Source organism: Caretta caretta, chromosome 2 (genome assembly GCF_965140235.1).
Source record: "Caretta caretta isolate rCarCar2 chromosome 2, rCarCar1.hap1, whole genome shotgun sequence".
NCBI lineage: Eukaryota > Metazoa > Chordata > Testudines > Cheloniidae > Caretta > Caretta caretta.
The window spans coordinates 90,510,999-90,526,674 of NC_134207.1; the positions used below are offsets into that span (position 1 = coordinate 90,510,999).

The following is a 15,676-nucleotide window of genomic DNA, read 5'->3' on the forward strand; positions in this document are numbered from 1 at the left end:
TTTACAACGCAGTGTACTCTAGTACCTTCTTCTCCCTTTGCCTACTTTGGAAAAGCACTGTTCATAGGAGAATACTGCTGTTTTAAACAATGAAAAGCTTCAAAACCAAGACATTGCTTACAAAAACAAACATTGAACCTCCAAAGTATTTTTCTGACAGATTACTTAAAATATGAGCTAGTTCACTGTAAGAACACCTGACGATGTTCATAAAATGAAACAAGTCCTATAAAGAAGACTGTTTAAAAAATCAGAAATAAGTGAAAACACCAGAAAAAAGTATGAAGATTCTGTTGAACAAAACTGGGTTAAATATTCAACTCATTTATGAGTTAGGGAGAAAGAGGTTGTTTTGTTCTTCTGTGCCCATCTGGAACTGACAGAGAAACAACTCCTGCTAGTGGATGTGATATCAAGGACCAAATACATTGGCTTCAATTAAATTATTCAATTAAATCAGTGTAATACAGTGAAATATAGATGTTGCCCTAGGAGAACACCTAATTTCCTGGCATACATGAACATATTCAGATTCTTCACAAGACCACCTTCTACAGTGAGAATTGTGTATTGTTGAACAAATTAGAGCATGTTAGCATCTTGTCTACAATAGGAATGATCAGAATGACTATTATTATTAGATTGTTGATTATGTCTTCTACAAGTCCTTTTCTCCATGACTAGACCTACTGATAAGATAGTATCATTAAAGTAATCTTTTCTAAATACTAGCATCTTCTAATGAGCACTATAAGTAAAATCTAAAATAAATAATCTATATTACTGTGCCCTTTGTATTTCTAATCCCTGACAGGTTCAAGCTGGTCATACATTTTATCTTTAGTTGAAACTACCATTTTCCCGCTTTGGCATGACTTGGGAAAACAGCAGCAGCAAGTGATAAAACTTTAAAGAAAACTGTAGCAATGAAAGAGTCAGTATTTCCCTGTTTTGCACCATAGACTGAATATCATGTTAAATAAACTGCCTTTTAAGAAATAAAATTAGATTTAACTTGTGGGAAAAGCAGCACAGCCCTACAGAAAAGATGTACCCGATGCTGTTAGTTCTAACAACTGAAAGTGCATAATTTCTGTAACGGACCAATGTGTTTTATATCTTCCAGACTCGCTATGCTGTAAAAACAGTCTGCCTGTAAATGGACAAGATCCTGTCAGATGTCACAAATAATGAACTTCAAATCTAATTCATCATCTTGTAGTTAATTGACTGAAAGCGTGAATGATTATAAACTAGAGCCTCAGAATATAATAAAAGGGAATTATAATTATAATTTAAGTAATGTTAAAACCAGAATGATCCCCACACTACAAAAAAGGTCCAATGTACTGCATTCCAATTAAGGTTCTTGTAAGTGATTATAGAAAACTGAAGAATTAAGCCAAATGACCACATGAAAATGAGAGGACAGAGGTTTTTAAATTTTTCATGGTATGAACCATCCTAGAATGAAATCCTGGATGGGTTTCAGATCAAAACAAGCCTGAGTGTTTCTGACTTTAGAGAAGCTCTAAAATAAAATTGTGCACATTTTTCTAAGACCTGTCCTGCAATGGAAACAAGCTCTAAAACTCTGATCCATCCACTGGCATAATATGTGCTGAATTGTCTCTTTCTGGAGTCTAGTATAGACAGATGGGAAAAAGCTGTCTGAAGAAGATAGGAAGAGAATTCTGTGGCCTATCTTGATAATTATTTCCAGGACCCTGCACCTCAAGGCTTTTTTTTTTTTTTTTTTTTAACTCAGTCAGCAAGCTATTTCTCTATTCTAAGCAGTTCACCCACAGGAGGAGGATTTAGAAAGCAACCAAGGGCAGCCATTAATCTTGAATTTAAATATAGTTAGGGGAAAAAAAAGGGGTTTTAAGATACTGAGATCTGAGGCCTGAAGACAGAGTTCACCAAACTTCGAGACATGACAACTCTCTGAAAGAAAAATGAAACACACCATATCCAATTCTTTTCTTAATTTTTCAGAGGCATAAAATCCTCACTAAAAGTGTAAAAAGTAATTCACAGCCTTATTGAACCATTACATAGACTGTCTTCCCTTAAAGGGTTGGTTGGCCAAGTGAGACTTCTGCAGGCCAGAATGATTGTTTACCTACTAAATTATTGGTAAACCATCTCATCTCCCACATTTCCTGTTTAACTCTTGTTAAAAATATGGGACAATGCAATCAATATTTCTGGCAGGTTAAAAATGTTGGACCAAACTCATAATAGGTATAATAATATAAATGATTTATCCAAGAGATTAATTTGGCCCATTTTTTTTAATTTGGTGATGGGTGGTTTGTTTTGTTTTAATTTATTCAGTGCATTAAATTGACAATTTCTCTTCAAGGGGCTGAAAATTAAAATGCATTACTAAAATACATATGTTGCCATGAATCCTTAGTTACTTCTTCAGTGAACATTCAATCATGTTACTTCAACTGGTACCTATGGTATTCTTTAGCAATGCCATTTATATATGTTGTCAGAAGCTCAAGCAGCTCCTTTGTGGTTGAGTGCAGCTTTACATCTCAACCAGCAATAGCCTGTGAAACTAAAAAGGCAAATCAGTACCAATCAAAAAGTAACTTTTACCGCTGCAAAGATTCAAAATTATAACTTCTTCCCCTCAGTCCTTTTAACTTCTCGGAAACATAGTGTTTCAACATATACCCTGCACATAGTTAATATTCTGAAGGCATTAAAATTAAAATTAATCCTTTCCCTGAATTGTCCCCTGCCAAAAATAGTACAAACACCCTGTCTGTGATCCTCCAGTCTTTACAGAATTAAGCCTACCATTGAAATCATATATAATTAAATATACCACAGAAGAAATACAACAGGCCTACACTTTGTTAAATTCATACAATGAAGATGGGTTCAAAAATTTTTTTTTTCAAATAGATCAGTAAGGGTATCATCAGCTCTTTGTAAACTTCAAGAAAAATGAAGCTGTAGACAAATGTGTGGACAACTTTCAGAGCCTCTATTTCCAAATAACTTCTAATGCTGAGCCTTAAGAATAAATCTGGGGAATGACTCTGGGACCACTGTCCTTGAAGTCCTGAGGGTAAGTTGTTTAATGGTAGTATTGATCCACCCCTTACATTTGCTGATACTACAGTGGTTCAGCGTTCAGTCAATTTATGTGCTCAGGAGGATTTAGTGAAGTGGAATGCTTTTAGACAAGAATGACACAGAGCCGCCTTTCGTTTATTGTTATTAATGTCTGAGGATTTTAATCAAGGGAGAGGTTTAAATTTAAAGATAAATTTTATTGTAATAGAAAAGCTCTAAGGCACCAATTTATGCCTTGTGCAGAATAGTTTCATTCTGGTTCAATGAATTAGCCATTAACTTAAATACAGGCAAGTTGTTTAAATTAACCAACAAGGCAATAAAAGTGAGAGCAGCTAGAAAGATGATACTAGGTGGAGACATGAAAAGGAAAGGCTTTCCTCTCCTCAACGTCACCCTGGCTTTGAAAAGGCCATCTATGTTATTAGCACCAGTCAGTCTACGCTTAATGTTAAAAGACAACACTCCCCTTCTCTCATACATATCTAGTCGTGTTCATAGTGCCCCCATGCCTTGCCCTAGCACACTCTTGTGCAGTCTAGAAATATTTGGTTTAGACAGAAGATCAGAGCTCTATATATGGACAGGAAGCAGATTACTCTGCTTCATGTTTGTAGATGGGCATACAGGGGACTGAGTATTTCCAGCCCTGAGAACAGATTACTCTTTAGCAAGGCCTGGCCTAGTTTAAGTTCCATGAGAGACATATGTTTCTGGTATGACGACCTTATGGTTATGTTTGGCTGAAAGAAGCCTTTGCACTTCAGGAATGCTGAATTCCGGATTTTCTCTGATGTTAAATAGCGCTTTGCCAATCGTGTTCCTTTTCCACATTAGTTAATATGCCATAGTTCAGAAGTCTTATGAAAAATATGGGAAAGCAGTGATACCTTCATTCAGAGGTAAGACTTCAAACCAAATACTCTATGAAGCCTACTTTAACCCTAATACATTATATTGCTCCCAGCTGAAATGATTGTGAGCCAGATTTACAAAAGAACCTTGTGCTCCATGATGATCACAGATATAGTTAAAAACGAAAGTTGTGAACATATCAGTAACTCTGCATATCACTCCCCCTAACTTTGACATCCCAGATAATGTAGGTCAATTAACATAAATAACTCTGCCAACCTGTGTGTGCACGTCTCTTTTTTTGTTTGTATTTTAAGATGTAACATGCGTAGGAGATAAATTCACTGCTTACCTTTCAAAACCGATCTGTCGTAACGTTTTCTCCCATGTAGAACCTAGAAAAAAAGACATTGAATAAAGAACCTCACATTTTTAGTTTCTCTTATTCGTCCACTTCCTCTCTCTAGCTAGATTCTGTATTTTATTTTTTCCACCCAACTGAAAACATCTTTAAATGGTGTCACCTCATAGTGGAGACCTGCCAGAACAGACTACCACTGAATGATATGGACTGCTTTAAGGTGTCAACTTACATCACCCGTTCCCCATTGCAAAGCAGTTGGTCACTGTCACAGTTGTCTTTAAATTCAAATGTGGCCGACCCACTGCAATATGATCTTCACACTACTGCTGAAATTGCTGAATCAGCATATTCACACACTACACTCTTGAAACTTCACCTTTTCGTTTTACTAGTAATATTCATTATGATTCTTGTAGAAAGTTAAACAGAACCTTTGGAAATCCCACCACGTCTTTTGTTTTAAACTAAGTAACATCTAAAATCTAAATCTTCTTTATAAATCAAGGACTCAATCCTGTAAGCATTACACATAAGAGTTATCTCTAACCATGTAAACAGTCCAGCTGACTTCATAGCATTGACTCCTATTGGACTACTCATGTAAGTCGTGCAAGATTGAGCCCCATGTATTTAAAGGGATGCAATCACAAAGCCAAGATTCAAAACTTGAGCAATATTTTACGCTCTGCGGGAAATATAATTACAGAAACTGTAAGAGAGACAATAATTCCTGTCAATGAATGACCCAGAAATATTATTGTTTTGCTGCTACAGCGACAATAATCCAAAAGAGGGAACACAAATTAACTAAAACTCTGACACCAGACTTCTGCCAACATCATAGATGACTCCCCATCAATTATGTAAAAAGAAAAGGAGTACTTGTGGCACCTTAGAGACTAACAAGTACTCCTTTTCTTTTTGCGAATACAGACTAACACGGCTGCTACTCTGAAACCATCAATTATGTGCAGGACAACAGAAAAAAATCAAAAAGAAAAAGCTGTGTTGGATGTTGCTCTATAGAGAATAGAGGAGTGGGGAAAAGAAGAGATGGTCAGATTCAAAGAGCTGGATTTGGAGAATTTTAGATTCTAATCCAAATCTGAATTCTGTAGCTCAGATCCATCTCTTATGAAAAAATGGAGAACATCTTTTTCACTGGCAGATCAAAGTCCTGCCTGATGAATGTGTGTGGAGCACATGATGACATTTTATGGTCAGTGTGAAAAAATCCCAATACATATATCCTTTACAGTCGGTCTCCTTCTATTCTGTTAAAGGGATTTATCCAAAACTGACACACAAATAACTTTATGGGGAGCTGTTGGATGCTCAGCACATTTGAAAAATCAGGTCACTTATTTAGGAGCCTAACTTTAGTGAAGTTTATGTTTTTATATATAAATGTTGGCATTGAGGCGGTTTCTATTTTATCTGCTAAACTATGAAGAGTACACCAGTAAGGAAGTGGTTAACTCCCAAAATGATCTATTTTCCCATTTAAGTTACCTATTAAGTACTACAGTGCCACTTTTGTTTTCTAAATTAAAAATTATACCCATTAAAACTAATCTAGTAAAAAATAAAGATTGTTTTGTAAAGGCATTATGTTTTATAGGGCTCCCTTCACCCACTCCAAAATAGAGAATAATATAAATAAGGCCACTAGGGCCTGCTGAACAAATCTAAATATTTAATCTCCTGTTTTTAAAATCATCTTTGCAAAAAAATCCCAATAAAATGTACATTCCTGAAATCAATAAATGTTTGACATTTAATTTCATAATAAAAGTATTTTGGAAGAGCAGGTGGCTAAGCATACAGACTTGTGAAGAGTTTGGTCACCAACACTCTACATTAAAAGTTTCTGGAAATCCCCTTTTTTTGATCTTCATCTTCTCGGCCTGTCACTGCAGACTTGGTTTACATACATTTTTGGAAACTATTAAAATAAAATTATTTTTACAGTGCAGTAAATGCTCAGGGCATGGGACGCAGAATCTTTTTGCTCTTGGCTGACAGCTTTTATCAACTGAGGCATATTGATAATTAGTGTGAAATGACGGATCATTTCCAGAGCTTACACAAAGCTTTTCTTCAGGTCTGGGAAACTGAGGCTGTGTCTACCCTGGCAATTGAATGACAAAACTTTTGTCTTTCAGAGGCGTTACTCCCCCGCCCCCCAAAAGAAACGTTTTTCCACGACAAGCGCCAGTGTGAACAGCACGTTGTTGGCAGGAACGCTCTCCTGCCGAAAATGCAAATTCCGCTTGTTGAGGGTGAATGTTTTTTTGTCAGCAGGAGAGCTGAGAAACAGTGGCTACACTGCGCAACTTTTAGTGGCACGGCTGTAGTGACACAGCCATGTGGCTAAAAGCTGTGTAGTGTAAACATGCCTTACTCAGAGTGTCACCGCTAACTAGGAGATGGAACAGATTGTTTACCATAAATAGTTAACACATATTTCAGGGGACTATTCAAGGTGAATGTGTTAACTACTTTTGCTAAACAATCTGTTCCATCTCTCTAATATCCTGGGACTAACACAGCTACAACATTGCATACATTTGGTTATCTCCACTCAGTTTAAAGTGGGTTTGGGTCTACAGCACAAAAAATCATAACCACCCTCACAAGCAGTCTCAGCAGAAAGATTAAGACATGACTGAATGCTGAGGATGGACTACTTAACACCTGGAGGTGGTCCTTTCAAGCTGTGATATTTTACCATTAGGCTAGCAGCAACATCTAGCAGTGAAGAGAGAGGTGCATAAGATTCAACTGGAGATAAAAAAAAAATCTCTACATCTTTATCTTCTAAGATAATTGTTCCATTTTCATTTCTATTTGTCTCACTAGGACATACTTGAAGATTCTGATTTCTTGGTCACTGCATTTTAACTCTTGTCTGCATGCCACATTTTGTGCTTGCATCCAAAGGACTGCACAGACACTTGAGAAAAACTGAGTGAACAATCAGATTGACTGAACGAGGTACATATATATTATACTATGACTACACTATTGAATTTGCCCTCAAATCCAGGATTATGTACAGAACAATGGAATACAGTCACTTTGGTTCCCTGTTTTGCTTTGTGGTGCTGCTGCTATGTATATTGGAAGGGAATCTATCTGCTTTGCATGAACATTGAAGATCCTTTAACCCTTTTTGTAAGAGAAGGGGTTAACCTTGGTGTTTTTGGTCAACATTTCAGTTCCCTCCACTCTTGTGCAGTGTGCTGTGTACTGGTTGTCTGTAACCTTTCACCCCACACAATTCAGTTATATGACACGTACACAGCCACAATATAGAGAGAGAGGGAGACCAGGAAAGTGGGCTCCCCCTGGTTTGAAATCCTCCTTTGGCTGCAGCTGCTTATTAAGTGCTCTTTGAACTACGTGCTACTCCTCTGAAACAAACCCTGCCAAGAATGAAACGACCATTTTGCATTTTTTTAAAATGTATCTCTTTATGGAGTCCCATTTTATAATGTTTATGACCTCAAACACTTTGTTTTAAGAGTTGCCTATTTCATTCTCAGTAGTGTAAACCTCTAAGTTGCACTAATAGCCAAGAGTAAACACCCTGAGGTAGCAGCATTAACAAGCTGAAGAATAAGGCTATTAACGCATAAAAATTACAATTTGATTTAAACTTGCCCTAAATGCTTCCAAAGCATTAAACAAAATTTAATTCACGTGACTCCCATTAAAAACAACAGGGCACGTTTATGAATTAAGCTGATCCTGCTCCCATGGTTGATAGGAATTTGGCTATTATCTTCAATGGGAATTGGAGCAAATCCTGAATCCCTGGCTTAGTTGTGGAAAGCATTCACACCTGAAGTTTCAGAATCCACCTCACTTTTTTCTTTTACTACTTCATATCAGAAACACTAAAACTGTTGTACTTAATTTGGTACTCCTATAATTAGACTTTTGTTCCAGGTACTTGCTCCAGATTGCCTGACCATAAAGAATTCCCACCTGTTTCTATGATTCTGGCTTACATGAACTACACTAGCATTAAAACTCTTCAAAAGATGAAGCATAAAGTACTTCAAGAATTACTGCTTGTATTTAACAGGAAGAATGGTGAAATGCACACAATGCTCACATATTTGCTTAGTGAGACAATATTATAGGAAAGAAAGGTGATTCAACCTACTGAAGATAAAATGAAAAACTTGCTTTTCACTTCTTTATGAACTGTGAGAGCCCAGGTTTTTTGTTTGTTTTGAGTTTTGTTGTTGTTGTTACTACTACCTGCTTACTGTGAATTGAAGAAGCTAAGGAGGAAGACAATCCACTACTAGATAATTGACTCATGCTGCCTAGGTCCTGTAGTGCAATGATAGGTATTAGATGTACATAGGTATATATTAGACAGATGTAGCATAACTATTAGCCTGGGGCCAGATTGTGTCAATACATTACAGGTCTGCAGCTCCCAGGGAGAAGTCTGGGGTCCATTGTGCAAGCCGAGAAAGGAAGCACACCTACTTCACCATCCCTGTAGAAGGGTGTAGTATGCATGAACTACCCTACCCATCTGATAGCATGTGACCTGTCATGGCCTTATCTCATCCCCACTCCCTTGGAGGTGGGTCGTACTGTAAGAAAATGCAGGAACTGCAACTGTGCCTGGCCCTGTCTGGAGGGCTTAAACAGGGAGAATGCTTCTTGCAGCCTCTCCAACGGTGACCTCATACAAGGGCCAGGCACTATTTGGCCCTAAACTAATTCACCACAGCAAACCAGAGGTTAAAATACCTTGCAGAAGATGAGAAGGAAAATACAAATTAAGACCTCAGTGAAGAGTCCACCAGTTTGTATGTGTTGTACCAATAAAATAAAAACCAGCAGGATCTTATTAAAGGGAAAAAGGCAAAATACCACATTTACTGTGAATACAGAAAGAATCATAGTAAGCAGTTAGTTATAGTTATAACATTCCATTCAATCTCAAATTTATTCTCACATTCATTCATACAAACATACACACACACACACACACACACACACACACACACACACACACAGGTTCTGCAAGGTTGTTATCATAGTTACCAGCCTTAGAGTTGCTCATGCCAAGCCACTGGCCAGGTGGCCTGGACATGAGGAGGGAGCAGGGCCTTGTCAGATGCTCATCTGATGCTCCTGGAAGTTGGTTTGCAGAATCAGACCCCAAAATTCTCACTTTTTAGAGTCTATTTTTATAGGAATTTCTTCCTATGCCAGTCTATGGGAATTGCTTCATCATGCTGTTGCTGAATCAATCAGCAGATAGCACATTCCTGACGGCTCCAAGATGGGTGGATTCCAGTCTGCCCTCTGGGGGTCCTCTGGTTATTTCCACTTGACGCCTTCTTCAGCCGATGGACACTGGATTCTTAGGCTGGCACCTCCCTGATCATTCAGTTATTATCCACACCAAGCATCCATCCACATACATCCTCTATCTCTATTTTAATCACAATTGTTAATACAACAAAAGGGTGGGGAGTCTCTGGGTGCTGTTTCTGTTGTTAGAGTATTGCTTTGAGTCTCTCTCTGTGAATTGCTTTGAGAACAGACTCTGTCTTAGAATGTACTAACACAATTAGCAGCTTGCAAGTTTCACACATAGAGGGAGAGAAACAGTACCAAAAACCAAGAGAGCTCTTAATTAGTAATACCCTGGAATTTAAACTATGGGGAATCAAACTCATTTGTGATTTTAATACAGAACTTCTTTAATATGATCCAACATATGAAACCAGCCTGTATAGCTTTATCATTGTATACAGATTTTGTATAGATGGATACACCCTATGGACATCATGTCAACTCAGAGGAAACAGAATAGTGCAGCTACTGCACTTTGAAGTCATTAAGTGACAAAAAGTGTAAGATGTCATTTTTACGGATTCTATTATTTTTTGTGTGTGTTTGTTTTGTAGAAACAGATATATTTTCTTTGGTTTCCCAATTATTCCAGTATAACATGCACTAGGCTTGTCTCCTCTTTAAAGTGGTGGGTAAGGAGCAATACTACTAAAGAGCTGGCAATGTTTGGTATCTTGGCATACTCCTGCAAACTTCACGATATCAGCCTGAAAGAAAAGAAATTACTAACTTATGCCCTTTATGCTTGTGAAAAACAAACAAACAAAAATTATAATTTTTCCTAATGGCCAGCCTTTAAACAGAGATACACGGAACTCCTACAAAAACGAAGGCCTATTCACATACTAGGCAGATTAGCAATTTGATAGTCTCATTCCAACTACCACTGCCTCTTCTCAACTGCATCTCCCAAATAAGACGGCAGAGGGGACCAGGAAGTACACCCACAATAGCAGGGCTACAGTGGTCCATGGAACTTAAGTATCTGTGGTCATGGATGAAAGATCACAGTGCACTAGGGTGAGTAGATTAAAATATATTCTATCCTGAAAGCTTGTTATTTAGGGAAGGGCTCATCTGCTCCCATTACATTCAGTAGCAGTTTTGCCATTTTATTTTTATCTTTCCTAAAAAAGTGAAACTAAGACGTAATTATGTTTTCCCAGAAATTTATCAGTTGGCAAAATGGAAAGTGATTTTTTACAAAACAGACCTGTTTTTTTTAAATTACATTAAGTAGAAAGTAGCTATAAGGTTGGTTTCAGAGTAGCAGCTGTGTTAGTCTGTATCCGCAAAAAGGAAAGGAGTACTTGTGGCACCTTAGAGACTAACCAATTTATTTGAGCATAAGCTTTCATGAGCTACAGCTCACTTATGCTCAGATAAATTTGTTAGTCTCTAAGGTGCCACAAGTACTCCTTTTCTTTTAGCTATAAGATTGACTCCCACATGAGCTTGCATGGACCCACAGGATCCATATAAAAATATAATAATCAGAATTCAAACAAAACCACAATGAATATTTTTTCGCTTCATGATCAAAATCCACATTTTGCTGCCCCTTAGCCTGAAGAGTGATCTGTGAAGTCAAATCTGTAAGCATTCTGGAGTTTTTCAGCCAGCTGGAAAGCATAGATCTTCTCAGACGTGTATCCTTTCGCTGGCTGTGTCAAAGCAAGGCTTACCAGTAAACCTTCCTTAAAGCAACATCTGTCATAGGACAATACTTCATTTAGGAGTACGCACAACGAAGGCCAAGAGCGCCTCTCTTGAACTGTGTCCGTTGTCTTGTTTACCCCTAGCTTTATGAAACTGGGGAACAGCTCTTCCACTGAAGTACTGTGGGAAGATTCTCTAGAGGCTCTGTTTACTTTCCTTTATAAATCCCATCCTTCTGATCTAAATAGTCACACTACCTGAATTTGCCAGGCATCTAATCCTGGGATAAGCCACTCAATTCAAAAAGCAGAGAATATAGGTCTATAATCTCTTTCCCTGGCTTTCTCTATCTACGTATTATACTGTAGTCTTCACTGTGGTACCTGAGCATCTTGATATACTCACCCTCAACCAACTTCCCATGAGAGTTCCGGCTGAATAAAGTGCACAATTCAGCCCTGGATCAGAAAATGTCATGGGAAAGCACTCTGTGTAGTTATTCCTGTTCCTTAAGTATCTATAACATTGTCGTCATGAGCTAAAAAGATTGCTTTCTCATTAAAAAGAACCGTGCCTCATTCCATATTAACTGGGCTGGGAGAGGGGGATAGATTCATAGATATTAAGGTCAGAAGGGACGATTATGATCATCTAGTCTGATCTCCTGCACAATGCAGGCCACCAAATCTCACCCACCCACTCCTGCAATAAACCTCTCACCTATGTCTGAGCTATTGAAGTCCTCAAATCATGGTTTAAAGACTTCAAAAAGACTAAATTTTTTCAAGAAGATTTTAATGAGTGGGAACATATATTTATAAATTGGGCAGGACATATTAATGTATTGCAAATAGCAATATTACTGAAGTGTATGTGTGTGTATGTGTGTGTGTGGCTAATGTGACAGACTGACAATATCCTGCAACATCCTGGACAAACCTTACTGAAATTAAATCCTATTGAATCCAGTCTTTGGAGTTCTTGGTATTAAAAATTCAAATATTTATGTATGGTTCTGGGATTGTATGGCACTTCAAAGGACTTTTTGGAACAATACGTGTAAAGTGGATTTCCTAGAAAGTACTTGGAAGGAGGGAAATGCAAATTCTTCTCTCCAGAGCCAATCTTTTGAAGCTAACCCTGGGCGCAAGCCCTGTAGTCCGCTGGTTACCTACTCCTGGAAACTCTAGATCAAAGACCCCTGAACGGTATAAAATGACTAAATGTGTTATGAGCATGCTTGTTCTGAGCTGAAACTGTGATGAACTTGTGACCAACAAGGCAATCCCCATTGCGTGGGGGTTTGAAAGACTGCTCCTCCCAATATCCTTGTTAGGGGTAGGGAAACACTGATAAGTTTATTTGCATGTGTGTGGATTCGCTTTTTTTTAAATATGTTTTCTTTGTAGTGCTTTTTTTTAAACCTTAAGTATGCTGCTGCTGCAAAGATCATTTGCCTAGCCTGTCACCTTGACCATGTTCACCCTCTATTTTTTTAATCCCTTCACAGGCTCCTCATGGAGAGTATGATGCTTATCTTCACTTTCCAGGTGTTTCATAGTCAATCCCCACCCTACATCTCAGCTCTCATTCATTATCAAACTATGCTCACCACCTCCAGTCAGCCTGTGATGCCAGCCTCCCCTGCCCACTTGTTAAATTTTCAAACACCATTTTGCTTTCTCCCATGCTGCCCACACACTTGGAAGGTATTCTCTGTAAATAGCTACCAAGTTACCTCATTATCCTCCTTAAAACTCTCCTCTGATGCGAAGCATACAAAAACTTTGACAACAGGGTTGCCAACTTTCTAACTGCACAAAACTGAACATCCTTGCCCCAGCCCCTTCCACTGCTCCTTTTCTGAGTCCCCATCTCCCACTCATTCCTGCCCCCTCCCTCCATTGCTTGCTCTCCCACACCCTCACTCACTTTCACTGGGCTGAAGCAAAGGGTTGGGGTGCGGGAGAGGGGTGAGGGCTTTGATGGGGGCTGGAGATGAGGAGTTTGGGGTGCAGAAGGGGGCTCCAGGCTAGGTCCAAGGGGTTTGGAGTGTGGGAGTGGGCTCAGGGCTGGGACAGAAATTTGGGGTGTGGGAGAGGATGCAGGCTCTGGCTGGGGGTGCGGGGTCTGGGATGGGGCTGGGGATGAGGGGTTTGGAGTACAGGAGGGGGCTCTAAGCTGGGGCCAAAGGGTTTGGAGTGCAGGAGCAGGCCCAGGGCTGGGATAGGGGATTGGGGTGTGGAAAGGGGTCCGGGCTCTTGGAGGAGGTTTAGGTGCAGGAAGGGGTTCCGACCTGGGCCGGGGGTTCGGGTGCAGGTGGGGGGGGGTCTGGGAGGGAGTTAGGGTGTGTGTGGGGGTTCTGACCTGGGGCAGGGGGACCAAGGTGCAGGTTCCAGCCCGGCGGTGCTTACCTCAGGCAGCTCCCAGTCAGCAGCAAAGCGGGGCTAAGGCAAGCAGGAACTTTTTTTTTCTTTTTTAAGTGAAGAGCCAATTTGTGTTAGCTAACATTCTAGGGCCCTACCAAATTCTCAGCCATGAAAAATGCGTCACAGACTGTGAAATCTGGTCTCCTCCCATGAAATCTGGTCTACAGTGCGCTTTTATCCTGTACTATACAGATTTCACAGGGGAGAGCGGCATTTCTCAAACTGGGGATCCTGACCCACAACGGAGTTGCAGGGGAGTCACAAAGTTATTTTAGGGGAGTCACGGTATTGCCACCCTGACTTCTGTGTTGCTGTCAGAGCTGGGCTGCAAGAGAGTGGCAGATGTGGGCTGGGCACCCAGGTCTGAAGGCAGCGCCCCACCAGCAGCAGCACAGAAGTAAGGGTGGCAATGCCATACCATATCATACCATGCCATCTTTACTTCTGTGCTGCTGCCTTCAGATCTGGGTGGCTGGAGAGTAGTGGCTGTTGACTTATAGCCCAGCTCTGCAGGCAGCCGCCCAGACATAAGGGTGACAATACCATACCATGCCAGGCCATCCTTACTTCTGCGCTGCTGCTGGTGGCTCTGCCTTCAGAGCTGGGCTCCAAACCAGCAGTCGCCGCTCTCCAACTACCTAGCTCTGAAGGCAGCGCTGCCGCCAGCAGCCGTGCAGAAGTAAGGGTAGCGGTACCACAACCCCCCTACAATAACCTTGCGACCCCTCCCACAACTCCTTTTTGGATCAGGACCCCTTCAATTACAACACTGTGCAATTGCAGATTTAAATAGCTGAAATAATTACATTTGTGATTTTTAAAATCCTATGACCGCGAAATTGACCAAAATGGACTGTGAAGTTGGTAGGGCCCTACCTATAACACTACTTAGTGCCTGGTATACACTTTGTCTTAGCTGGTGAAGTTGTGCAAGGTAGGGAGGCCTTTTGCACACCCAAAATAGAGGCAGGGCACAATCTACAGCCTTGTTTACACACACATTTGCACTGGTTCAAATAAGGGTGGATTTTAAATCAAATTCCTGTGTGGACACACTTAAAATTGACTTAAACCTGGCTTTTATCATAGCATGAATGGTAGTTTAGGTACAAGTAATCATGGAATCATAGAAATGTAGGACTGGAAGGGATCTTGATAGCTCATCTAGTCAGGTTCCCTGAAGTGAGGCAGGCCTAAGTATTATATAGACCATCCCTGACACGCGTTTGACAAACTGTTCTTAAAAACTTCCAACGATGGAGATTCCACAACCTCCCTGGGTAATTTGTTCCAGTGCTTAACTACCTTGACAGTCAGGAAGTTTTTCCTAATGTCAAACCTAAATCTCTCTTTTTGCATTTTAAGCCCATTACTTAATGTCCTGACCTCAGTAAACAAAGAGAACAATTTAACAACCTTTTATGTACTTGTCTTCCTTTCTCCAGAGAAAACAAATCCAATTTTTCAATCCTTCCTCATAGGCATGTTTTCTAGATCTTTAATCATTTTTGTTGCTCTCCCCTTTGAACTTTCTCCAATTTGCCAACATCTTTCCTGAACTGTGGTGCCTAGAACTGGACAAAATGCTCCAGTTGAGACTTTATCAGTGCTGAGTAGAATGGACGAGTTACTTCTCATGTCTTGCTTATAACACTCCTGCTAATACATCCAAAAATTATGTTCACTTCTTTTGCAACAGCGTTACATTTTTGACTCATATTTAGTTGATGATCCACTATAACTCCCAGATCTTTTTTTGCAGTACTCCTGCCTAGGCAGTCATTTCCCATTTCATATTTGTGCAATTGATTATTTCTTCATAAGTGGAGTACTTTGCATTTCTCCTCATTGAATCTCATCCTATTTATTTCAGACC

General features: G+C 39.7%; 1 protein-coding gene across 4 annotated transcripts in view; it reads right to left on the reverse strand.

The window, feature by feature from the left end:
• The window catches only part of PIEZO2 (piezo type mechanosensitive ion channel component 2), a 465,759-nt gene that overhangs the window by 231,008 nt on the left and 219,075 nt on the right, over nt 1–15,676 (reverse strand). For all 4 annotated transcript variants that reach the window (XM_075125316.1, XM_075125317.1, XM_075125315.1 and 1 more), the window contains exon 4: nt 4,307–4,349. In XM_075125316.1, coding sequence (XP_074981417.1) covers nt 4,307–4,349 — 43 coding nt within the window. The remainder of the gene's footprint in view (nt 1–4,306; nt 4,350–15,676) is intronic.